Source organism: Acipenser ruthenus, chromosome 4 (assembly GCF_902713425.1).
Source record: "Acipenser ruthenus chromosome 4, fAciRut3.2 maternal haplotype, whole genome shotgun sequence".
NCBI lineage: Eukaryota > Metazoa > Chordata > Actinopteri > Acipenseriformes > Acipenseridae > Acipenser > Acipenser ruthenus.
The window spans coordinates 34,167,417-34,193,425 of NC_081192.1; the positions used below are offsets into that span (position 1 = coordinate 34,167,417).

The 26,009-nt window shown below is 38.7% G+C and overlaps 1 protein-coding gene across 1 annotated transcript in view; it reads left to right on the forward strand.

Annotated features, from left to right (window-relative positions):
* LOC117399582 (partitioning defective 6 homolog gamma-like) overlaps window positions 1–26,009 on the forward strand; it is a 62,207-nt gene that overhangs the window by 1,538 nt on the left and 34,660 nt on the right. Inside the window, exon 2 of the mRNA XM_033998867.3 lies at window positions 9,064–9,286. Within this exon, the coding sequence (XP_033854758.3) occupies window positions 9,064–9,286 (223 nt within the window). The remainder of the gene's footprint in view (window positions 1–9,063; window positions 9,287–26,009) is intronic.

Below are 26,009 nucleotides of genomic sequence, written 5' to 3' on the forward strand. Positions count from 1 at the left end.
ACACGGCAATATAACTCTTGTATCAGTGTTTTGGCTACCGTCTCTGCCTCAGGCAGCATGTAGGCTTCTGGCCACTTTGTGAAGTAGTCCTGAGCAACTAAAACCAAACATTTTGGGGACCAGAATGTCGATCCCCACTCTCTCCATGGATCTGCTGACTGGGAACTGTTGGAGGGGAGTGTGTGACTGGTCGGTGGGTCCCTTCCGGGCCACACACTCATCGCAGTGCCGGCAGTAGTCCGCCACGTCCCATCGACAGAGCCCCTAGTAGACCGCTGCAATGTCTTGGTGACTTCAAACTGACCTGTTCCTGGTGCGCCGTGATGAACCTGCAACACAGTGTTTTGTAAGGTGTTAGAGACTATCTGTCTCCCAGTCTGCTAGGTCCTACCACCATTGCTGCAACACTTCCTCTATGATAGCCAAGCTAGCCCACTGTGACCATCGGCCCTTGGTTACGGCTGACTCCAGTGCAAACTCCTCTTATGACGACTGCTTTTGCTTCCCCAGCCAGCGTGTCATTGGCTGCAGGTCGGGAACCTGATTTTGTTGCCACCTCCAGTCCGCTGCGGTGATGGTTGACAGCGGGGGATGGCTTACCTGCCCTGTTGGATGCGGCTCCCAGTCTCTGTCCCCTCTTTGTTCAGCTAGCACTAGCTCCTGCTCCCTGGCCTCCCGCTTGCAACAGTGACTGCACAGGGGGCAACGAGACAGCGCATCAGCATTGGTGTAGCGAGCCCCAGCCCAGTGCTGTGTCCGATAGTTTCCATATGTTCCCAGACGACCACTCCGATCACAGGACGCTGGATAACTCGCGACCCCAAAAATCTAAAAAAAAAAAAAATACAGACGGTAGAGCTTTCAGCTATAGGGCTCCTAAACTTTGGAATTCACTGCCTCGTTCCATAAGGGAAGCACCAACCATTGCTGTTTTTAAAAAAAAGGCTAAAGACACATTTTTATAGTCTAGCCTATTTATCTTAAAAATGATTTGTCCACACCTTATTGTTTTTCTCTTACTGTTCTCTTGTATTAACTTTGTATTAACTTTATATTCCTGTTGCCTGCTGGATTCTAAATTTACAATGTACTGTTTTATTTTTTCACCCTATGAAGCGCTCTGTGACAATTCTATTGTGAAGGATGATATAATAAATAGTTTGATTCAGTTAAAAGGCTGCAGCTGTTCGATCCAGCGGACGACCTGTCCTCTGGCTCTCTGAATGTCAGCAGCCACATAATCGGTCCTGATCGTAAAGGGCAGCCCACAAAGGTAATGGCTAAAGTGACGTACTGCTGCCACCACTGCTAGGAGCTCTCAGCGGGTGATGCAGTAGCGGCGCTTGGCTTTGCTCAGGCCCTTTTTGTGAAAGGACTGCACCAGTCCCCTCATTACTGGCATCAGTATTCAGCAGGAATGGAATGCCAGGATCAGGGGAGGGGGCTGCAGTACAGGCGACTGTGTCAAAGCTTCCCTTAGGCTGTCAAAAGCATTTTGACGTGCTTCAGTCCGCTCAAAAGGTTAGTCTTGTGTAGCAGCTGATGTAGGGGGCCACAAAGCAGCAGTAATATGATGCCAGCCCCAGAAACCCCCGTAACGCATTGACTGGTGGGGACAGACCAGTCCCGGACAGCGCTGAGCTTGGCTGGTTCAGTGGTGATGCCTCCCCCCACCAACTCAGTGTCCCAAGAAAGTTACCTCTCTCAGCATAAAGCGGCATTTGTCGGGGTGAAGTTTACATCCTGCTGCTTCCAGGCGCTGTAAGGCTTGCTGGAGGGTGTCCAGAGTCTCGCTGAAGGTAGATCCATGAACTAGGAGGTCATCCAAACAGACAAGGAGGTTCTGGGGTGGCATTCCGCTCTGTACTCTTTCCATGAGCTGCTGGAAAGTCTCAGAGGCGTTACACAGTCCAAATGGTAGGAAGTAGGAGTCCTTGCAGGTCACCTCATTTAGCCTTCGGTAATCCACACAGAATCGCCTGTCCATCTTTCTTTGGGACCATGATGACTGGCAATGTCCAGGGGCTCTCGGACGACTCAGTGAGGTCTGCCTATCTCTTCCAGTACTTTCTCTGCCGCTTCTTGCAGGACCAGGGGAAGGTGGCGGGGGCACAGTTTAACTGGGGTTACGTTCCCAGTGTTGATGTCATGCTGGGTCAAGTGTGTTCTGCCTGCCCACTCAGGTTTGGTGGCGAACCCTGCGGTGGTACCTTAGCAGCATCTCCCCGCTGTTCCGGGCAAAGCCCCTCACAGCTGCGGCACCAGACCGTGTCCACTGCTGCCAAAGCAGCATTTTCACAGGCAGGCAGCGGTGGCAGGGGGCTGTGTAACGGTGAGTGTGGGCAGCTTTATTATTTGTGGCCAAGAGTAAGGATGGACTGTTGGGGCTAAAGTCACACACCAGGCTCCCTTAGTTCATGTGCAGTATGCACTTCATTAGCAGCAACAGAGCACACCTGGTAATGTGGGGAAGTGGTTGTGATTGGGTGGGATATGTTTAATGTAATACTTTGTATTTACCGTAAGGGGAAATGTTTTAGGATTGGTTGTAATGTTTTACTTGTATCTTTTTATGTCCTTGTATGTTTTACAATATAGGCCCTAATTCCTCCCTTCTGGGCGTGTATTTGTTGGGATGTTACTATTAAAAATATATATATATAATATATATATAATTTTTTTTACTAGATTTGAACAGAAGCGATATTAGTTCTTTATTGGACGTACACAATCCATCAATTTGTGAAACTATTAAAACATGAAGATTGACAAATATGTTTATAATGATAGAAATGAAACGCTTATATATGAGATTCTGTACAATATTTTAATTAAAAATCATCTGGAACACTATTAACCCTACTGTTAAAGGGTTACATCACAGAAACTAAAAGGAGCCTGTTGAAATTCAGTATTCAGGGTCTACTTTTAAAGAGAAATACATGCAAAAACAGGTTTAACTTTACAGCAGTGCATAAAGCTAGTAATTAACTCATACTATCGTACTGCATTTGCTTACGTACAGCCCTTCTAAAAGTGTTCCACTGTATTTCTGCAGTTTCCCCATGCTTATACTATGCATTTACCAAAGTTTACTGGTCATTTTTTTTACCATACCCTTCTGGGCTTTACACAGCTTATATATGCTATATCATGCTTTCACTGTGCTTTATTACACTATGCTATGCTTTTACTATGGGAAACTTTTATATAGGAGTTTTATATTCCTGTTAAGGCCACGATACACTATGCAATTTCAGTGCAATCCGAATGCATGCAATCTGAATGCGATCAGAAATTGCATCGAAATTGCACCGTGTATCCGATCAGAAGCTATCGAGCCGGGCTCTATTTTCATACAATCGGATGCAATCGCCCTGGTCAAGTATCCAATCAGTGAGCAAGGAGGAGTCACATGACAACATCAACGGTGACATCAGAAGGAACTTGACAAGTGCAGGAGAAAAACAAAATCAAGTTCCTGGTGCGTGTGTACTCAGTCATACACGTGAAACTGGTAAATTAAAAAAAATAACAATAACGGAAGGAGAAATAAAACTACAAAGTAGGCTATTATCAATTAATTACAAAAAAATATTAGCAAATAAATCCAACAGTTTTTAGTGATAACTCTCTTCGGTTTTAAACACTCAACACATTAGGCTATATAGGCTACTTTATTAAACCCCACAAATATTTCATATTTCGTAAGTTAATGTTTTAAATAACGATGCAAAATAACAATGGGACTATTTCTCCCGTTTAAGGAGTACAAATACAGTAACCTAATGTTTGTTTTTATGATAATTACCTAAACACAGTCCTTAACGATGACATGCAAAAACAACAATGCAATATAATATGTAGCCTAATACAAGGTTGTAATGATACGTGTTCCCGAGTCCGCCAGAACAACCCACAAGTGGAAAATACAAGCTCTCCAGTTTAGATCGGAAACTCAGAACAACAGGTAAGGCCCAGTAAATTAGGCTATGTAAAATTACAAACTCACACAGGATTTCAGGTTAAATCTATCTATTTAATACTGTACTTTTAAAATTAATCATGACCTGGATGCGATCGCTTTGCACTCGATTGCAGCCGCGATTGCATGCAAGCACACATTTGGATTACATGCGATCGGATTGCACCGAAATTGCATAGTGTGTCGTGGCCTTTAGGCTTATGCCTTATTTTTAGATTGAGGGATAAAAACAGGAAACACCTTTTGCTTATTTAAAACTGTCCCAACATATTTAACTAGAATGAAGAACTGCATTGATACAGTAGTAGAGCTTTAGATCATTTGTTGCGGAACATTTACTGTAGACTGTTTCAGTGTGTTAATTTCTGCAGCTGAAATTATTCCACATCACTTTAACTAATTGTCATTGTGGCTTAGAGAAGACCAGGACTGGATGGCTGAGGGCGTTCAGGTCAGGATTGAGGTGTGCTTGCTCTCAAGCTCTCACTGTGCCTGGCAGCATAGTGTCTGCCTGTAACCAGTGCAGTTGTCCTCTACCATTTGTAAGCAATGTTGCTATTCTTTTGGCAAATTACATAACACCTTTCTTTGTCAGTTAAGTAGGTTTTATTTTCCTGTAACTAAGAGACAGTGCGGTGACATGTGCCATGGCTATATAATCGCATTTCATTTCATTTTTAATTTTTTTAGTAAACATGGAATCTACGAGCTTTCATATTGAGGTCACATTCCTCCACAGTCCAGTACTCAGTCAATATAAACCAATGCTTATTGTTAGCCATCTTTTGTTTTTATTTCTGAAGTTATGAATAATTAGTTTCCTTTTTTTGCAATGCAATTGTACACTTATCCCAGGTGAGTGTACAATTGGAATAGTATGCATTATTTAAACAGTTACTGGGATCTGTTTATGTTATCTGTAAGCCACATTGAAACAGTACTGTGGGTTGGAATATATGCTTGTAAAGTGAGAAAATACGACGAAAGGACTGAAAGTAACAAGCTGCCAAATCATGTTATTTATTTTTCACTGTAACAGGGGTGTGGGAATCTGTTATCAGCAATGATAGTCCTAGTGCGGAAGTTCCTACACACCAGTGTAAACGAAAGAAATACAAAAAAGGCAAAACAAACCGCAGTGGGATAAAACTGCTAAAAATATTGCCAAACAACAGCTCAGTGCTGCTCTCACTAAAAGGGAGGGCCCACTGCAAGAACCTTGTCCCTGACACACACTCAGATGCACTGGGTGGGATTAGAATCCCCCAAATGAATCCCTATTATAAACACTAGGATTCAGGTGTACACACTGATCTGTAGTTGGTTGTTGCTTTGTTTGCTCTCCCTGGTTCATTCATTTACTCAGTCATGTGGATTCCCAACCGTTCCCCTCTGAAACCGAAGGAACTGGCTTTCCAGGTCCTTTTTAAAGCATGTGGCTAGGGGTTGATTGATAATCAACAAATCAATTAATGCCTGGCCACATTCCACACTTATCTGAGTATAAAGGAGTCTAACACCCAGCCCTGCCATATGTAGCACAAACTTAAATTAATAACTTTATTTAAAAAAAAAGAGAAACAAAAACACACTATTTACATATGCAGGACCTTAGCTCTGCCACAGTCACACATCCATTTTTATCTAATAAAGTGTAGTATTTTATGCTAAAAAATGTAAATACATTTAGTATGTAGCACACACTTTTGTGAACATGGGCTATACCTAAAATGAGTAATATATCAGTAACAATGGGCTAGGTAGCAGATCCGACAGGCTTTGATAGATGGTAGGTGCTGTAGACTCAGTACTAGATTGATTTCTTACTGCTTAGCTAACAAAGTCTTACTGTTTATTTAGTAAACATCTATCAAGCATTGTTTACCAAGTCAATAAACCAGCTCATTACTTTAGATATCAGATTTTAATATAGTTTGCTGAAGTTGAAGGATCATTTTTATTGTATTGGTTTTGCTTGTCCACTGCAGCACAGTAATCGGGTCTTGATGATCATAAACCACACAGTTTGACGATAAAATGCTGTGACCTAGATTAGCGATTCCCAAACATTTTGGGCCGCGCCCCCCTTCCTTTTGTACGTTGGATTTTTTTTCACAGCACATTCTCACAAAAAAGCCACAGTTTTGCATTTATACTTTTAATTCCAAAAACATTTAAATAAATGTTTACTTAATTAAATATGTCTGCTAAAACAGTATCTCATTTACAGTAACTTGTTATAGCATCTACAATGTAACTGCAGCAACTTGGAGAAGAACAAAGAAGGCCTTCTAATCAATTACAGTATTTATCGTTCTTATAGGGCCCTTAATTTTAAGAACCAGTCAACTTTTATGACTGGTTCTTAAAGTTGCTGTCTCTCAGTTTTAAAACTATGGTTCACAATATAACACAAAGTAATTTCAAACTGGTTAATAGACTTACCGGACTGATTCTATCTGCCCTCAGTAGTGATAACCGTGGCGTTATGCTTAGTCTGGGTGTTCAGATGTCTGGGACTTTCTTCAGGTTTCTAAAATGGTTTGTTCAGGGGCGTGCACAGGAATACAAATTTGACTGCTATAACAGGTAGTGTGGCCAAAAGTACCAGTAGGTGGAATACATCAGGATACAGAAGTCCCAGGTCGTGTTTTTTACAGACCTCCATGAGTTCTGGCAAAGACATTGCATTGTCCGATTCCTGAGTGTTAAAATAGGCTCAGTGTGGTGTACAAATAAATCGTACTGCATTTCAGGAACTCTGCATTGAAATTCCTGATTCAGCTTCACAAGTGCTTTCTCTTTAGTATATTAACATTTTTCAGGTTTTCAGTTTAGCATAAAATAGCAATTTTTAAAATGTGTGATTTGTCTTGTCTTGTAATTGTACTACTGCAGCTGGACTCAAACATTAAGGGGACACACGCCCTAGGCCTTAATTGTACGTTACAGGTGAGCGTGTACAAACCGAGTACACAAGCGTCCATAACGGCACGTTATGAGGAAATACGTTCAGTTTGTGAGTGTCAGTGACAGAAAGGGCAAACGCTGTACATTGATAAGCAGAAATCAATATTTTGGAGATGATTATTGGAGAGGCCAGTGCCCCTGCATGCCCCCCTTGTGCCTGTCCCTGGGTTTGTTGATGAAAGGTGCTGGTACAAGTACGAATAGGCATATGCAAACAGTCAGCTTGCATATCCTAACTTGTTAAAAAATAAAAATAAAAAAAAATGCACCGTAAGCAGTGAAATGCTGAAACAGTAATCTGGGCGAAGTTGCCAAACAACCGAAAGGCATACTACGGACAAATACCAGGACGCTGCTTTAAATTAAATGCTTCTGCGAGCAGGTCGGTTCATTTTTATTAAGGTAGCTTAATTTACTTTGCATGCATTGAAACTAGTTTCATTTGTCTGATTACTTTGTTGAGCTTCTGTCGGCATGTTGATTACATGTAAGTGCAAGGGCCTTATCCATAGAGTCATTATATTAAGCCACCATACTAAACAAGAACGTTGTTTATGTTTTTGGGGGACTGGCAGAGGGCTTGGGTTCTAGCTTTAGTGTTTTGCTGACATAAATCTAGTTGACATTTGAAATCAGAAGTGTTTCCTCATCAGAAACTATTTTCAAACGCTGCCAAACATCTGTCACTTTGAAGCCAGCATGTTGATTAAATAGTTGCAATTTGGGAAACCATGAGGATTTGCCACTTACAAGCGACCGTGGCAACAATGGAGGTGCCAGTATATTAATAAATAAAAAAGGAATGTCTCTGAATACAGTATTTTATTATTTCTACATTGTGTCTAATTGTATAATACATTGGTAGGAATAGTCAGTAACACTCTATTGATCTTGTTTGTCAGAGTACAAAAAATAAGTAAATAAAAATTGTGTTTAATAATGCCATGGCCCGCTCACTTGGCTGCACAAATGCAGTTCGGTTTTGGGGTTTTTCGGTTTTCAACTTTCATTTCGGTTTTACTGAAAAGTAATTGGACTTCCAAAAACAGCTGAAAGCGTTGACAACAAGTTGAACAGATCATAACCGACTTGCATCACTACTGACAGCTGTGTGGTGAAATAAACAAAATACATGTTTTTCTTGGTATACGGAATAGATGCATTTCTATCTATCTAACTCACTTCCTTAAAAGTTTGTGTGTATAGGTTACACGTTGGGGTTATAATATTGTGTATGTAATTGAAGATATTACATTATTTAGAAAGGAGACATCGAGCAGTAATTGAGTGAAATATAAGTTACTTATTAAAGGCAGTATATTGCTTGCATGACTTTCACGGTAGTTAATACTATATTTGGCTGCTGGTCAACCACTGGATCACTTGGCGAGGGGGGATCATGCGAGGCGACAGCCTCCTCCCCAGATAAGGTCATCTGAGTTGAGGGTAGGGGACACATCTCTGAAACATCAAAAGGTCTGCAGAATTGGGGGGATATAATTTTATATTGATACAAACAACTGTTTTACTTAATTAACTGAATAATATAAAAACAGCAAAAGTTTATATTATATACACCATTTTGAATGCAAGTTACTAAACAGATGGCACTGTTGTAACATCAGCAAGCTTAGTAATAAGAAAATGCTTTGTCTGCTGTTCTGTCAATGTAAATCTACACAATGCAGTGTTTGTGGTGTACCTTTGGGCCTCTAGTACAAGTTAAATGTATTTGGATCTGTATCGCATTATTATTTCCCTTCTTTTGCTTCAGTCCTGTATCTTGGTGTTTTTCCAAGTTGTCACAAATGTTTGAAATTCATAACTCTTGGGTGACTTGGCTTGACTGTGGTAGACAAGCATTGTACTGTGTGGTGAAAGCATTCCAGGGCAACCTTAGCTGTGTGCAGGCGTGCATAATCTTGTTGAAATCTCTAAACAAGTGCTGCAGTTCTTGGTCTGTTTAATTTGGCCCCAGTCTTGTGTGCTTGAATTGCCATTACTTGTTTCCAAGCCTGTATCCATCTATCCTGGACAAAGAGTGTTTACTTTGTATGGTTGCTCCATCGTCTCTAACATCCTTTTTTTTTTTTTTTTTGGTCTCCAAGTATGGGGCAGAATTCAGAAGATTCTCCTTGGATCGATTCAAACCTGGCAAATTTGAAGAGTTTTACAATCTCATTCTTCACATTCACCGGTTATCCAACATTGAAGTCATGCTCGGCTATGCTGACGTCCACGGAGATCTACTTCCCATTAACAACGATGACAACTTCTGCAAGGCTGTCTCCATGGCCAACCCCTTGCTTAGGGTCTTCATACAGAAACAAGGTAAGGCTTCACCGAACTGCCTGTCTGCTGAGGAGTTGGAAATAACCCAAAAGAGTCAGGTGGTTATTAGACTGTAGTTTTGGATTTGGATTTTGAATCTTAAACTTTCACTGTGACTGTGGCTTTTAGTAAATGGTCTTGTAAACTTGGCACTGCGGTCCATTATCCAGCAGGTAAATACCTACTGAATTGGATATTGCCATAGTGCAGAATAATCTGGCCCCCTCCCCAGTATCTTGAAAAGAGCAGTTTTATTAGCATGCCTATATGTAGTTAGTTTAAATGTTCAAATGCTGTCAAAGATTTAAATATCAGACACATTATGGATCCTATTCACAGAGTTGTGGGAGGAGGAAGTAGCACGTTCTGAACACCAGGATGGGTTTACACATGTAAGGATAAACCCAGACATTAGGGGGAAAAGAACATTTGAAGTAGAAAAAAGAGAGCAAATATGTGAAAAAGGCACAGCAACTTAAGATTTCATACCAAGTATTGTATTCCTTCATGTTCAGACAGCAACAAGAGTAATGGAGAAGGCTCTCGGCCTACACTTCCCCTTCCATTAGCCCACCCCTGCCACATCAGTTTTGCATTATATTTACATGATTGAGGCTGCAGAATAACACAGCAGATGGTAGTGATTTTGTGATGTGGGTTTGTGTCTGCAGTTTGCAAGTGGTGCTTCATGAAGTGAAAGTTTAGCTGTAAAAACAGTTGTGGCATGATGTCACATTAAGGCATGCTAATCTGAGTAAACAACTTAGAAAAGTAGCATTTTTGATATAGCCTATTAAACATTTAAAAGCTGCAGGCCATGTGTAATACCTGGTGCCCATAGTTTTGCCTTGGGTGGGTTCTACCAGTTGACACTGTTGACTGTTTACATTTCCCAAAGTGAGTTTGAGCTTTAGCTACACAAACTTTTTATTTCCTTGAAAACATTTCCAAGCTGTGTTATAGCTTAATAAGCAAAACACATTTTATAGGAAGTTCCTATAGAGATATTATCACCATGGGTTTCTGATTTTAGGTGTTAACCAATAAACACTGATAAAACAGCCACTCCATTCACGGTGCAGTTTGCTGTATTTTGTTGAAGTAGAGGTACAGCATGCATGGTAATTCCCATCTCTGATGTTCTCTGATTTGAGCTGATTTCTCAGCATGCCATAATCAAACACATAAAAACTCCAAAGAAGCGTTTTCGTTAATACCTGAAAGAGGCCGTAAGTTCACTTTTTGTAAAAATAAAACCTAAATAAATATATAACAAAACAGAAAGGGAAAAATAAATATAAACAGAAAAAAAAACATTCATAAGCATTGAAATAGAATAAATAAATGCTGAAAACTTTATAAGGTAACCTTTTAGGCACCTTTAGCTTGTGCCAAACTCACTCACAAAGGCTTCCTTTTGAAAGTACACAGCTCTGAAATAAATAATTGTAATTTAGACGTTTATAACCAGTTAAGAAACATACAAACACAGTGCATGGCTTCTTTGAAGATAAACCATTTCCTGTGTGTGGGGACTTCAACTTCAATAAAACGGTAAATCTACTCTGAAAAATATAAACAACATAGCTTCAGATTCAAAGCACAAAATGAAAGCTCCAAGACAACTGGTATTTAACTGGTCATGTAACAAACAGTAGCTGCCAGCAGCAGAATAGCTGCCACATCAAGTCTGATTTTGATTTTTTTTGTTTCAACTGGCAGTTGGCCAAAGTTGTTAGGAGCAGTGCCTGTAATTATTTTATTGTGTGATTATGTTTAACACTGTGTAATTTTGAAACATTTCTTGAGATGCAAATGTTGAAGAGCAGACTGCTTTTGCTGAATTTAGCAATGCCTGATAGCAAATACTCGCTAGTTAAAAACATTTAAAGTGTATGTTGTGACACATCTGCCATAGCACAGCTTATGCAATATCAATACAGCCTTCTATAACGGGAAGTAGTTATGTGTCCATGCAGCCAGATCCTTTTAATGTACTTCAAAGGGACTGAACATAAATGGTGACGATAAATGGAGCTTCCTTGCAGTAGTTCACCAATAACGTAGCAAATAAATATTCCTGGTTACCAGTCGCAAAACAAAATAACTTCAGATATATTATACCTAGTTGGATATATATTATATCTAATTGTGATGAAACTTGGTTGGGATGTTTTTACCACAAATGGAAAGTATTTGAATATGGGAGTATATGGGAAAGCCTGTCCGTCAATAACAATATGTACATATGGTGTATTTTGTGTAGACCAGATTTATGGCATTTGCTGTCACACTGTGTGAGTCAGTAAACTGGCATTTAGACACAAAGCACTCCTGGTTCTTGGACTAAACTAGCACGAAGCTGCCTATATTTGTGAATTTGTGTGAATAGTGGTTTTATGTGTAGCACTTTATTTTGCAAGTCATAAATAAGCATTTCATTTAATTACCAAATTGAAAACATGCTATCCTCAGTGTACATCAGAGTGCTGCTAAAAATAAAATCTAACAGGTAGAAGATTTAGTAGGTTAACATATTGTAACCTCTGCACAGTGGAACTCATTATTTCAGTGGCTGGTTGGGAGCAGCAGCTAATTATACAGAACTAATAAAGTGCCATGGCTTGTTCCTGGCTTGTAAAGGTGCCCATTCCTAAGTTATAGCATTCAGTGCCATCATTAAATATTTCAAGCTGTTCTCAAACAAGTAACCTCGGATGCAGTTCAATAAAGAACATCATTAATGTTCACAGCTATCAGGCCTCATGCAGAGTGACTGGCTTTTACCAGATGTGCCCCCCATTTTTCTATCACGTTTTAGGTAACAGAGCTTTTGCCTGAGTTGCTTTATTGTGCATTATGTATCTGTTTAAATCTAGGGATGTACATAAATGTGCTGTAACCCACATATTGTTGAAGTTTTCATGTAAGGTTAGGTGTGTGCTTTGGAAGGGGACTTTTCTTCTGTTGTATTATGAGGTTTCAGATATGTGTCTCTATCTTTGTTAAAACATTTTTTGAAAGCAAGGTCTTTTGGCCAGACCATCCCTACAACTTGACCTTTACCACGAGGTCATATGGTAGCAGGAACAAAGAGGTGTTTTGTTGTTATTTTTGTTAAATCTGTATTTTAAAGCCTTGGCTAGCGCGCCATTAAGGGAGATTGAATTGTGTGTACAAAGGCAGGTGGAAATTTAACAAATACCAAAGTCATTGTATTTATCTTGTATTTATCTTGCTCTTAATTGTATTATTACTTGTACTGTGATACTTGAAATGTATTTGCTTACGATTGTAAGTCGCCCTGGATAAGGGTGTCTGCTAAGAAATAAATAATAATAATAATAAAAATGAACCCGTGGCGACTTTGCTTACCTAGCCAAAAACACCACACACCGTGCCTGTTTCTATATACCACAGCAACATGTTGAAAGTATTAAAGGTATTATATCTCAAAATAACAGCAACAAGGTATACACCACTGACTTGTATGCTCGGTCCATCAAATACATGTGACTTTCAGTATTTCCCAGCCTAATCAGACTTTCACTAGCATCAAGGCATGTTTTCTTTAAACATTTAAAATTCTCTGTCATTAGGGTATGATGCTAATTGATTCAAGGTACAGTCATTTCACTTTTGGCTCTGGGTTTAAATGTTGTCAGATGATGTGGTTAAGAAGAAAAAAAAGGATCCTGTTTTATTTAATGCCTCAAGCTATCATTTAGTGATAGATAAAGATGTGTACAGCTAAGGAGTCTTTGGGAGTAGCCAAACTGTATGTTTTGAACAGCTCTGAATTAATCTGCATCTATTCTCACTTTAAACTCATGTATTTAAGTAAAAATATACACACAATAATATGATTTGATTTAATGTAACTGAATCCACTTTCTTTCCAGTTGAGGCTCATTATAAGATAAGCCTCTATGGTTAAGTGTATGCAATGGTGATTGCCAAAGCATGTATGACAATGGTAATTGCTAAGTCTGGTATGGCATTCCATCTGTAGCACAAAAAATGTCATACCAGACTTTGCAGTCACTATTGCAGAAACACAAGTTCCTGGGGGGTGAAATGAAGATCACATGCCCCACCCAGTGGATGTAAATGGATCATATCCACTGCACTTGTTCAGATTCCTCAGTAAGACAAAAAGATACCTGAGGGTGATGATGATCTATGTGGATACCAATATATATATATAGAAAACAAGGTATTTGAGTGTGGTAAAGTAAACAACAACCGCCCCTCTCCAGTCATTCCATAGTAATTTATGTGTTCTAATACTTCTTGGAAGTCTGACAGACTTGTACGTGCAGTAACTTCTATAACCTTCACTGGAGCGCGTTTCTTGCATCCGTGAAACAAAGCTTGGATATACTCCACAGAGATCCCGCCACGTAAGTCTTGGTGCATTCCCACACTATATATAGTGACTAGGGACCATGCCAAAGACAGTGCCTCCCCATTGTGTGCTTCTCCATTGTATAAGCAGAATCTGGGATGTCGGTTCACAGTGTAATTGTACCTGGGCAGTCATGTGTTTCCATTGGTCAACCACATTACTCATGGGTCAGGGGACACCACTTTGGCTTTGTCATGCCAATAACAGCTCAAGTTGTTTCATATGTTGCTGAAGCCTTGACCTCAGATAGGGTTTAGTAAGGCCACATTTTGGAGACCAGCAGACACAGAAAAAAAGTCAAGCATTTAAGTTGCAAAGTTAATCTATCCAGATGTCATTTTAACACTGAATGTTCAGGGTTTTTTTTTTGCTGTTTTTGTTGTTGTTTTCAACAGACGTGGATAAGCTGGAGAAGAGCACCAGGTTTTTTGGCAAAATCCAGTACTTTTTTTTTTTTTTTTCAGCAGTAGAGTTTAGGGTTTGTTTTTGCAAGTGTGGTTACTGAGTAATATTGCTGTTTTGGAGGAACATTTCTGAGCCAATCCCAGACTAAACTTTAAACAAATATGAAGCAAAGGATGTTACCCGCCCCCCCCCCCCCCCCCCTCCCTTTCAAGGTAAATAAATACTTGAAAGATGAGAAAAACCCATTAGATCAGGGGGCTGTTATGGTTTGACGTGTTTCCTTTCTTACCAGAAGGGAAACAGGCCACTCCCCTTAACTTCAACAAACCTAATTGGAATAAACTTCCCGAAATATAATAGAACACATTCTACTGTATTTCATTTCATCAACATTTTTTTCCAGAAATCTGAAAGTATAATTTATTGAAAGAGTAGACAACAAAATGTATTATTTTACCAGGAGAGGCATTGTGATGTTGAATAGTACCTGTGGGAGTTTCGTGACATAAATATTAATCAATCAATATTTATTTTATGTAGCACCTTTCATAGTGGACCACCATCACAAAACGCTTTACAAGATAGTGAGGAACAATGCATAATACATTAAATACAGTGAAATACAGGAGATAGTACATTAAATACAAGCAGTAAAAATCAATGCAAATACATTAAATACAGGCATAATACATTAAGTACTAGGCTAGGATGTGAATTTTAAACATTGTGGATGCGTGTGTCATACAGAATCATAAGAATAAGATGGAGTGAAAACCCTGAGATAGCAATTTAGACAGCAGCTAATAACAGATATAGACTAAAGAGCATTGAAAGCAAGAGAGAACAAGTAGGTCTTGAGAGTTGATTTGAAGCGAGCGACTGTGGGAGCTACACGCTCTAAAGCGGATTTGACTACACAGGCGATTTGAGCATCAAAGGAGTGGTTACTATCCAGAAGTACACCAAGGCTTCATACAGCTGGGGAAGGCAGCAGCAGACAGTTTCCCAGGTTTAAAGGCCCTTACACACCAGATGCGACGCGAACAGCGACACGACAAAGCGACATGAGAAAATCAATAAAACATATGCTTTTCAATAGCGCCCTTCATACTAAAGGCATCACGACAAGTGACGTCGCCGCGACACAAATTGCAACGCGAGCGATGAAAAAAAAAAAAAATAGAACCTGGTCCTATTTTTTTTAAATTCATCGCGCGACAACTACACATCTGAACAATCAGAGAACGGCTTCAATGGTTTGAATTCAAGCCCTGTTTCACGTTGTGACGGGTGCCCACCCACACACACCACAAATTTCCAGCTGTCGCGTCATGTTTGTGATCATTTCTGGTGTGCACAGTGATCTCACAGCAAATTTTCCGTGTCGCTGCAGTAAAAATCATGTCGCGTCTGGTGTGTGAAGGCCTTAAGGCAGCAATATTGAGATTCTTGAGCTGAGTTTTCGATCCTACTAAAAGAAGTTCAGATTTGTTCGCGTTGAGCTGAAGAAAATTGGCAGACATCCAGGCCTCGATGTCTTGGATGCAAGCTGGGTCTAGTTTTAGGTAGAGTTGGATGTCACCTGCATAGGAGTGAAACATGAGGCTATGTTGGAGGATGAGGTGACCCAAGGGAAGCATGCAGATGTTGAAGAGAAGAGGCCCAAGAACAGACTCTTGAGGGACACCTCAAGTGACAGGGGTTGCATTCGCACTGTTTCCATCATAGAAAACAGGGTTGTAGGGTTGAGCAGATTTTTGGGATGGAAGGATATAACAGTATCAGTAGTAGCTGTAGGTGAAGGAATATTAATATTGGCAGTGATTAAGAAATGGTCAGAGAGCGAGATATCTGAGACGGAAAGATTGGAGATGTCAAGACCCCTGGTGATGAGCAGATCCATGGTGTGTCCACGGGTGTGAGTGGGAATGTTGACAGATTGAGAGAGCCCAAGACAGTCGGTCACTAGTGGGGAAATAGGCAGGTCGACATGGATATTGAAATCACCTAGGATTAAAATTTTGTCAGTTGAAGTGCAGATTAGGGAGAACTCAGCAATAAAAGCAGAGTTATTCTTTGGTGGACGATAGATAACAGCAAGGGTGAGGGACATGGGAGGTGGGAGCTTGGTAGCGAGATGCTCAAACGAAGAGAAGGCTGGAAGAGAGAGTTGAGGCGGCAAGCACAGAGTTAACAATAACAGCAGTGCCCCCACCTCTACCAGTGAGGTGTGGCTTGTCAAAGAGCGAGTAGCCATTTGTCTTAACAGGTTACAGAAAAATCAATGCAAGTACAGGGGTGTGCAATTCATATCGCCCGATGCCTGGGACAACAAGATTTGTGTGAGGGACAATAAGTTTTACCGTTATACTTTGCCTGTCTGACAAGTACTTTTTTTTCTTCTTCTGTCACAACATTCTATTGCTGGAAAAACTCCTATAGATGACTCTAACTGTGGAAGTCTCACAAATACAAATAAAAATACAAATAAAAAAAAAAAAAAATGCGTAACTCTAAACCTCAAAGCAAAAATATATACAGAGTACACAAATACACATATCCTTTTAATTCACAAACCCTCAGTCACACACAGTAACAAACATATTTAAATGAATGCAACAATACTATTACTTTGCCTTTGTCTACAGTAAAGTTTGACCGCCAGCTCTAGGAAGAATATTTAACATAATAATAATTCCAAAAAGCTTTAAACTATTTTATATGTAATGGTTTAGCAATTTATATATATTTTTTAAAAGCTACTTAATCTCAGCTGGTTGGCAGTAGGTTTATAACGCTATAGATTGACTTCATTATTTTTAATACAACTTTGAAATTACTCCACAGCATTGCACTCTTATTAAACCGCTACCTCCTCCAAAATCTCCACTGAGTACCCTCAGACTCTCACAACTCAGGCTGCTGTGAGACCAACAGTGCAACGCCACTGAAACGCCCACAAAACTAAATTATTTCTCTTTATCCAGAGGCCATATAGGAAACCAAAATGTATTAAACAAGTGCATCACCGTTCTTCTGGGTAATGTAGTTTAGAAACCAATCCTTTAACCCAGTGGTTCTCAAATTTTTTTGTTCGCTGACCACCTGAATTTTTTGGGCAGACCACACAATAAACAGAATAGCTTACTGAAAAATAGGCACATAAAAAAATCACTATACTATTAAGAATAACCCACTTTCTTTGTGTCAATGTGATGGGTGGGCCTGTTTCTGTCAGCAAGGTTATTTTAAAATTTGAGTTTTAAAGAACGGTTCTAGTTTACTTTTCATTAACATGAATTTACTGAGAGGAAAAAAAATGATTGTCTTATTTTTAAATGGATAATTAAAGAAGAAATTGATTTATGTGAATGAATATGTGAAGTTACATCCGTGAGGTACCAGCACAGTCGGAGCTATAAATCTCCAGCTAGTATAATCTTTATTTATAAAACGGAATGTTTGGATGCTGCCTGCTGGTTGGCTGTTTTTTAGGATTAGGTTTTTTTGGGGGGTTTTTTACCATGCACTTAAATACAGTACTGTATGTAGTGCAATGCACAGCAGAACTTTATTTTTCCCGAAGCACAATTCAATTAATAAATTATCAATACCCAACATACTAAACTTGCAATAAATATACACATTGTTGTGAGAAGTTTTAAAAAATTAGTGACATTCCTTTCGTCACATTTGATCTTTTCAGAGGCATGACAGTAGACAAGTGGCTAGAGTTGGAAAAAAAAAAGCAAGAGACACAAATATCTAACAAGTCAACAACTTAATGAAATCAAAAGCAAAAATGCTTGTGCAGCTGGTGTTTTTATTGATTTGATGAAACAGAAAGAAATGGTAATCGACTTAAAAACTGTTTTTTCTTGAAAATTTAAACGGTCTGTTATGATCATTCTCTGCTTCAGTGCGTAATTCGTCTGGTCAAGAATACTCAGTTTCTAGATTTGTTATGTTCGCCTTCGTGCTGGTCTCAGTCGCTCCGTAAACAGTGCTGACATAAACCGCAATGATAGCCTGTTAGTGACAATGCCAATCATGTATTTTTGTATTAGCTTCTCCAGTTCAGCAGTAGTAATGTGTGGATAGTGAACTTTGTCTTTGCCTCCTTTTCTGTATCTTTTCATTATCAACAAAAATACATGACTGGCATTTTTAAATGCTTGGTCACTAACAAGGCTAACATTGCGGGTTTGCCGGGTTATGTCAGCTCTGTTACGGAGTGATTGAGACCAGCACGGAGGCTTCATTCATTTGAATTAATTACAATAAATGGAAACACTGCAAATCTCCAGTTTTAATGTTAACAACAAATAGAACTTTGTTTGAGGGACTATTTTTTCTCCAAAGCGGAAGGATATATAATAGTGTTGGTTTTTTGTTTTGTTTTGTTTTTTAAATTGTATCCATTTTATTAGCAGGATAACACACTCAGCTTTGCCTCCAACCCAACTACAGCTGTATGTTCATGCAACACAACTCACTTCGTGTCGTGTGTTATCCTTTACTTTACAAGCTGCTGTGTTGAGTGCACATGAGCGCAATAAACGAAAACTCCCTAGTAAAGAATACATTTTAGACACTACAAAACTATATACTGTATGACATAGAGCTTAGACCTTTTTTAACATGGAGATATTCTCCACCTATTCATTTTCTTCCTGTTTCTGGAACTGTTTTTAAGCTCTCAAATGTCAGGTTTGCAATGGGATCTATAAACTATGCTGTCACTTCCTTTCCATAATTATGTAACCTTTCCACGGACCACCTGAAAGAACCCGTGGACCACAGATTGAGAACCACTGCTTTACCCCATTCTATCTGTTTAGCACAATGTGACTATCGGCTTGTGTATCAGGACAAATATCCTATACAGTATTATACTTTTCTAAACAGATGAGAATCTGAATGTTATTAAGTGACTAACATTTTCACTCTATGATGAAATATACCTGACGATTACCTAGTTGTAATGTAACGTGTACTCAAATTCATTTTTCTTTAGAATCTTTTTAGTTTTAATTATTTTTGTTTTGCCACGAGACACACACAAAAATTAAATGGTCTCAGTTTTGGCAAGTATGTTTGGACTGAATTACGTTTTCTTTATTCGATTTCATGAAGGAAAAATTATTATTAATCACAAATTGATTGTGTCCATAGTTAATAAAAGCAAAATCCTAAAAGTGATATTCTATTTTTGTGTGTTTTGTGGGACGGTGAGGGGGCAAGTAGATTTTTCTAGCATTTTGTCCCTAGGACAACAAGTGTGTTTCAAACATTGCACACCCCTGAAGTACAATTGTCTGATCTCTAAGCTATCAGGCAAATTAAAACAAAGTAGTACAACCACTGCAGTTAAAAAAAACATTTTGGAAATAAGTCACAAGTTGTAACACACACAGAGCCTTAGGCACGATAATTAATTAAAAAGAGGCATAACAAAGAGATGGGCTGGGTGATGAATAGTGCTTTGCTGCACAGTGCCCTGTGTCATATGTTGTTGCTAAATAGCTACCTTTAAGATCTTGTATAATAAATAATGTACACAGAACTGTACATAATTAGGCTGTAATTCCGTCAAGAGCTTCTGGTATATGATTAAGACCCTGTGAACATCGCAATTTCACGGGTTGCGTGGAAATCATGAAATTAGGCCAATACCACAATTTTTACAATATTCTTAAGAAATAAAAATTAATAAAAGATTATTATTTGTATTTCATACAAAAAAATCACATTACGAAACTGTACAGCTCTGCTGTGTGCCTGCGTGTACTATTTGCCATGCACACAGTGCTGTGCAGTGATGTGACTATATGCAATCTAGGTGGGAAAATAAAATACTACACACTGTAAACAAGAAAATGGATGTCTCTAAAAAAACTTAAAATGTGTCTGCAGCAGATCTGCAAGGAGTATCCAGCAGGAGTTTAACACAGCGATGGAGGTAAGCTCTACTTGCAACGTTACTGTAGATCACTACTGAAAATTGTCTGTTGGAAACTTCTCTTTTCATTCCCAACTTAATCCTTTTTTTTATTTATTATTTTGATCTTGTAATTAAATTCTCCTCTCATTCCTCTTAGAACATTTGGAATCTGGAGTCCACTGTTGTTTATTTTGATGCCGTCTTTGATGGCAACCTTATGTAACAGAATTTGTTTTGAAAAGCTGACTTGGGAGAACAGAACATATACAGGCTTATTAAGTATAGTCTGATATACTGGTACTAAACAAGAAGTATGTTAAACATTGAAGTTTATAAGAAAATAAAAGTACACCACTCATTATAAAGGAATTGTAAAGCTTTATAAAAGAAACACCAACAATACAATTAAATGTGGACTGGTTTAAGTTTATGGGTACGTCATAATGGTTTCTAAAGGGAAAAGGCTCAAATACAAAATGAACTTTTAAGAACTGAAAGCTGTAAATGTGTTTCACCAAAGGTACAGGTTTGTGCTCAGACAGGGAAAGGCAGTGATAAGGCACTGGTGTTTTTATATTTAAAAAGGTGAAGAATGAAGAAGCATTGTCATTACAGCATAGTATTTCCATACATCCCAACAACCTAGTCGTGTCTGCGGACTGGTGATTCTTGTGTTATTAAAAATGCCTTTGCGTTTAAAAAAAAAATAAATAATTGTGTGGGTCGCCATTTTCCTTTTATCCTGGATGTCTGTATGAAATGCAGTTAACATAAAAAAGGAAAATTCTGAAAAGTAAATAATAGATGGTTTAACAGAGCACACAGCATCTGGTAGACATTTACTGTACACGTAGAGCACTGTGTTTCTGAGCATCAAGTTGAGGAAGTCTGATACATCAAGTAAATATTTTCAATAATGTTTAATTGCACTAATTTGATTCAAAACTTTATGCAAAGTATGAATGCACATTACTATCATTTATACACACACAAATATACAATAGTCCCTCGTTATAAAGCAGGCCTTTATACACTGGCACATTTTAAAGCATTTTATTAACTGGCAAGTGCAGAACACAGTGATTTCAAGGCAAAGTGAAAGGGGGTTAAAACCTCCAAAATTGAATATGGAGCTATTGTGGGAAGCAATTCTGTATTGTTTTTTTAAGTAGCTGGGAACATTTTTTTTTGTAACGCAACAAAAGCTAAAAGTATGTGTTTGGGTTGGCATCATTCCCTTTTGGCTTTTTTATAGTTTCATTGACCTTGCAAAACATTTCTGGCAAGATTAACATGTAAAATACTGATGCCTGTGATGTTACACCCACCTCCAAAATAAAATGTGGTTGTCACAGTAACATATCATTGTTTGTAAAGTATAACAAATCTCAGCCCATTTGTTTAGTAAGACGTGAAGTGGCACACATGTGCTTGTCTGAAAATCAAAATAGTCCCTGCTTATCATTGAAGAAAGCAGCCGGCAGAGGATATCATGTGGACTCTGTGTTATACTCATGACTGTTTGAAAATAAGTGGGGGCTTTCCATGTCTGACATCCCCCTGCTGTCAGCTTGCTATAGATAACAACAGAGCACAGGCTCCACAGGAGATTAAACTATGACTCGCACCACTAAAAACTACCAAGGTTAGTTAGCATTCAGTTCTTGTCACTGAGTGTGCAGTAGAGTTGTGATACTCACTCACTCACTCACTGTAAATCAGTGTGGTGGTGTTCTTTTTAACAAACATTTAGAAGCCTAAAGGGAAAGCACCTGCCAACCGTTTGTCTGCTTGACTTGGAGAGTTTTATGTTATTGATCTGTTATCTCTACTGATGACCACTGTTATACTTAATGGAATTATAAATCATGAAGCCACTCTCAGCCAAACAAAATGCCAGATTTCAGAACATTCCAGTGCATTGGATTTTGTCATATTTTAATTGTTGTCTTATACACGGTGGACTGCCATCTGACAAACGTTCTAAAGAGGTGGAGAACTTTTTTTTTTTTTTTTTTTATTAAAACATGATTTATAATAGGCGAATATGTAAAGTTATCTCATTTGTCTCATTTGCGGTCCTGTTGCCCCTCCAAAGTGCTCACAAGAACACACTCTTACTGTACACCATATAGACAGTCAGCTGTACATATTAATTGATATATATGTTTCAAAAACTATATTATAAAAGTAAGTATATAAAATGTAGTTACAATGTTCCCCTACGTTATTAGTCCGGGAGTTGGTTTAGTGCTACAAGTAGACCTGTTTTTTGACATTGCAGGTCTTGAGGGGAATAAATCCCAGTTTGAACACCAGCAATGGCAGGGGATACATGTTCACTTATGGTTTATATGTTAGTCTAGGGACCGCTATCCCTGCACATGTGAAAGTGGTGTGTTCTCCGCACTACTTAGCCTCTGGTTCCTTTCAGACCACAGTTGGAATGTCTGGAGGGATTGCCCAATCCACCTTTTCTAGAGTGCTAGGCAAATTTCTGGATGTCATGTTAAAAAGGGCAGGCCAATGCATATAATTTCCTAAGCATACTAGCATAACTGATGTTGACTAAGGCTTTTCCTAACAACTCCGTTTCATGCCGAGTGACCTCAGCCATAAGAACACTCAGCTCCTTCTCAGAAAACGTTTCTTTTTTTTTCTGTGCACCAAGAGGACTTTGCTGCCCTTACTCTGACATATCTTTTTTGCTTTGTATTTTCGTGCTCCACAAATGCCATACAGCAACTACTGCTCTCTGTACTTCTAACTGCAAGTGCGGCCGCTAAATAGACCAATGTGCTCATTGAGACCCTCATTATCATATTTGCGGATCATTATTTGTGCACGTTGAGTAATTTGCATTGCTCGTAAGCTAACACGGGGGTCTAGCTCATCCTTCAATTCAGCTATGAGGTCAAGGATGACCTGCGGAGTGAGACGATAACGCTTTAGCACCGCATCCTCCAGCATCCCAAACAAAGTGACCCTGGGATTGAATAGGCTGGGTCTTCTTCGTCTTGTCCTTCTCCTCCGAACATGTTCCTGCCTCTCCTCAACGAGCTCCAGGTGTCGCCGCATCAGGAAGTGTACCACAGCACCATCCTGAAGCCAATGACAGGTCTCTGCAGGTGTGTGCTTTTATACAGCTCTTAGTTACTCGTTTCTACAATGGTTTGCACATTGTAAGAAGAGGTGTAAAGTTTTTGGAGGGTCAGCAATTGCCTAAGTGCAAGTCAAAATCCTCACATCACATTGTAAGGTTTGCGCCCGCTTAGTATCCAGATCCTGCCCAATTCCATGCTCTTTTCTTAATTTGAATGCATTTCAATATAATTTTAATGGATTAATTATGGCAAAGTTGACATCTGATAGCAGTAGAACGCCAGGTGAATACCATTCTTTACATACACCACATTTTTAGCAGCCGGTAAAATCAGACTTTACGGCCGCTAAACATGATTTATGGCAGCATTATGGGTGTTTTGCATCCGCAAATCACTTTGCGCATATCCTTACATCCCCCACTAATGTGGATTTTTTGTGTTTAATAAGAATAAGAAAGTCCTGATGATGAACAGATTAATGCATTTTATATGAGAAAGAACGTTTACGTTGAAGTGCTTTTTAAAACTGCAGTTTCACACAAACTTGTTGAATTTGACACTAAAATATAATTTAGTGGTGTTTTGTGTGCTACTTTCTTCCCAACATTAAACTTCTTGTTGATGGTTCAGCTTTTGCTTTTACAAAGGTAGTTTTATCTGTAGGAACTGTTTTCTTTTTCCCTTTTCTTTGAACCTGTAATAAACAGTACAGAGCACTCAAACTTTTAAAGCAAGAGGCATCTCTGACAAATCCTGAAGTAATGAGTGAGGGACAATCAAGTCTGCAGCTGCAAAAATGACTTTATTCTTTCTTACAGTAATTGTAATTCAGAAAGTAACACCTTGATAAACTATTACATACCGTATGTCCGCCTTACTGCACTTTAGAAATGCAAGGCAGTGCAGGTGTGCTTTTTATGAACCACCAGCATGTAGACGAATAGACTTGTCTAAAAAGTATTGATATTTTTGGTTTTAAAAGGTTATCCTTGGGGTCTGAGTTTGAGCCTCTACCAGTTGTTCACAACGAAACTGCTATTTCGGACAATAATGGGCCTTATTTGTGTTTTGGTTCTTTACTACCATAGAAGTATATATTTCAATAAGGGGCTTTGTATGCAGGGCTATTGTCATTCTTTGTGGGCTGTGATGTCAACAGTGCTCTGCCAAAGCTGAAAATCCTAAAGTGCGTTGTGGCAGGGCGAGGAGCCCTGCACATGAAAAGGGGGCAGTAAAATGTATTTGCTTTGTATTTTGATTTAAATGTATTTGTTTATTTTAGAACGGGGTACCCCTCCGCCCTTGTGCAATTTATTATGTTGTATTTGTTTTGTTGTATTATTATTATTGTTATTATTGTGGTGGTTTATTATTTGTATATATGATGGCGTAGCCGTATTGTTTTATTAAATGTGACGGTGAAGAGCCGTAGGTTTTGTTTGGCAGCGTGGATGGGAAGCACCATCCACAATTTTAAAACCTCGTGGTAATGTGTGGCTGTCAGCTAGTGCGTTGTTAAACTAGCCAGCAGTCATACGTAATTAATAAACTTGAATAATTACTAGCTAGTTAAACCCCTCGGCCACGTTATATAAACCTGCAGCGTTCTCAGTTGGGTGTGGAGAGTAGTGGAGAGCACGAGTACGAGCGAAGGCGTCTGAAAACAAAAGAAATCAAGGATCAGTGAAGGCTACTGCCCAGCCTGACTTGTATTCCTTTGAGTTCGTGATTTTGTTTTGTTTGATTATTTATTTTTACTCTGTGTGTTTATTTTTGTTCAAACCTTTTTTTGTTGTTTTTGAAAATGTTTTGGTAAATTTTAAATAAGATTAAATAAGATTAGAAAAACATGAATAATTCCTGGTAAAAGCATTACAATGTTTAAACTACTGCACTGTAAGTACGGTTACAAACATTAAATAAAATGGAACTGGTCTGATTCTGGGAAACTTGTTCTTGCTGTGAACTGCACAAAAGCTGCAATAAAACCTGGGTGGCGGAGTCGTTTAGTTGTGTGGACACCAGGCTGTCGTATTATTGCCATGTCTAATTGAACACTTGCCTCTTTGTGTGCGGCATGTCTAACACTAAAAGAGGCTGGTAATTTGAGATTACACCAGTATAAATCAGGATGGGTTGTTTTGCTTCCATACAGAAACAGTTCAGTTTTTGTAGGGCACTTGGCATTATTAGGGATACATTGGTGGTTGTTGTTGTTGTGGTGGTGGTGGTGTTATGCTGGTCCCACACTTGAATATAGTGGAGGCAGCAGTACTTGTAAATGTAATATATTTAGAGAAGCGTATTTCCATTTGTGATGAAACATGATTACACATTATTACACATATCTTTTAACACATTATTACAGTATCAGAATCTGCCCTGTCTGCCTGTTTTTAAGTAAATACCTATGTCATACTAACAATTTTACATACAAGTTATTGAAAGTATCATAATCTGATACTTGGAGGTGCTTTTCTGTCCATAGTGTATGTCTCAATTATATTTTTTGCACGTAAAGATAATATGGTTTAACTGTCGTAGACGGATAGAAATGATGCCCATTGTCTTTCATTTTTCAGTAGTGTGTGTCTGTCCTTTCAACTCTGTTTGCTCGACCTGCTTTAAAGTATAGTACAGCATTGTACTTTACAGTAAGCTGTTTATATAAACCAATATATAACGATTCTGCAATAAGTATTTTTTGGTTATCAATAGTAATATTATGTACATTGAACTTGTTTGAAATACAGATTTTCTATAGCATTTCAAACTGTATCAACTTCCCTTTTAGATTGGGTGATTCCATTTGCATGTCCCAGTTTTTTTTTTTTTTTTTTTTTTTGGTACCCTTTTATTTTT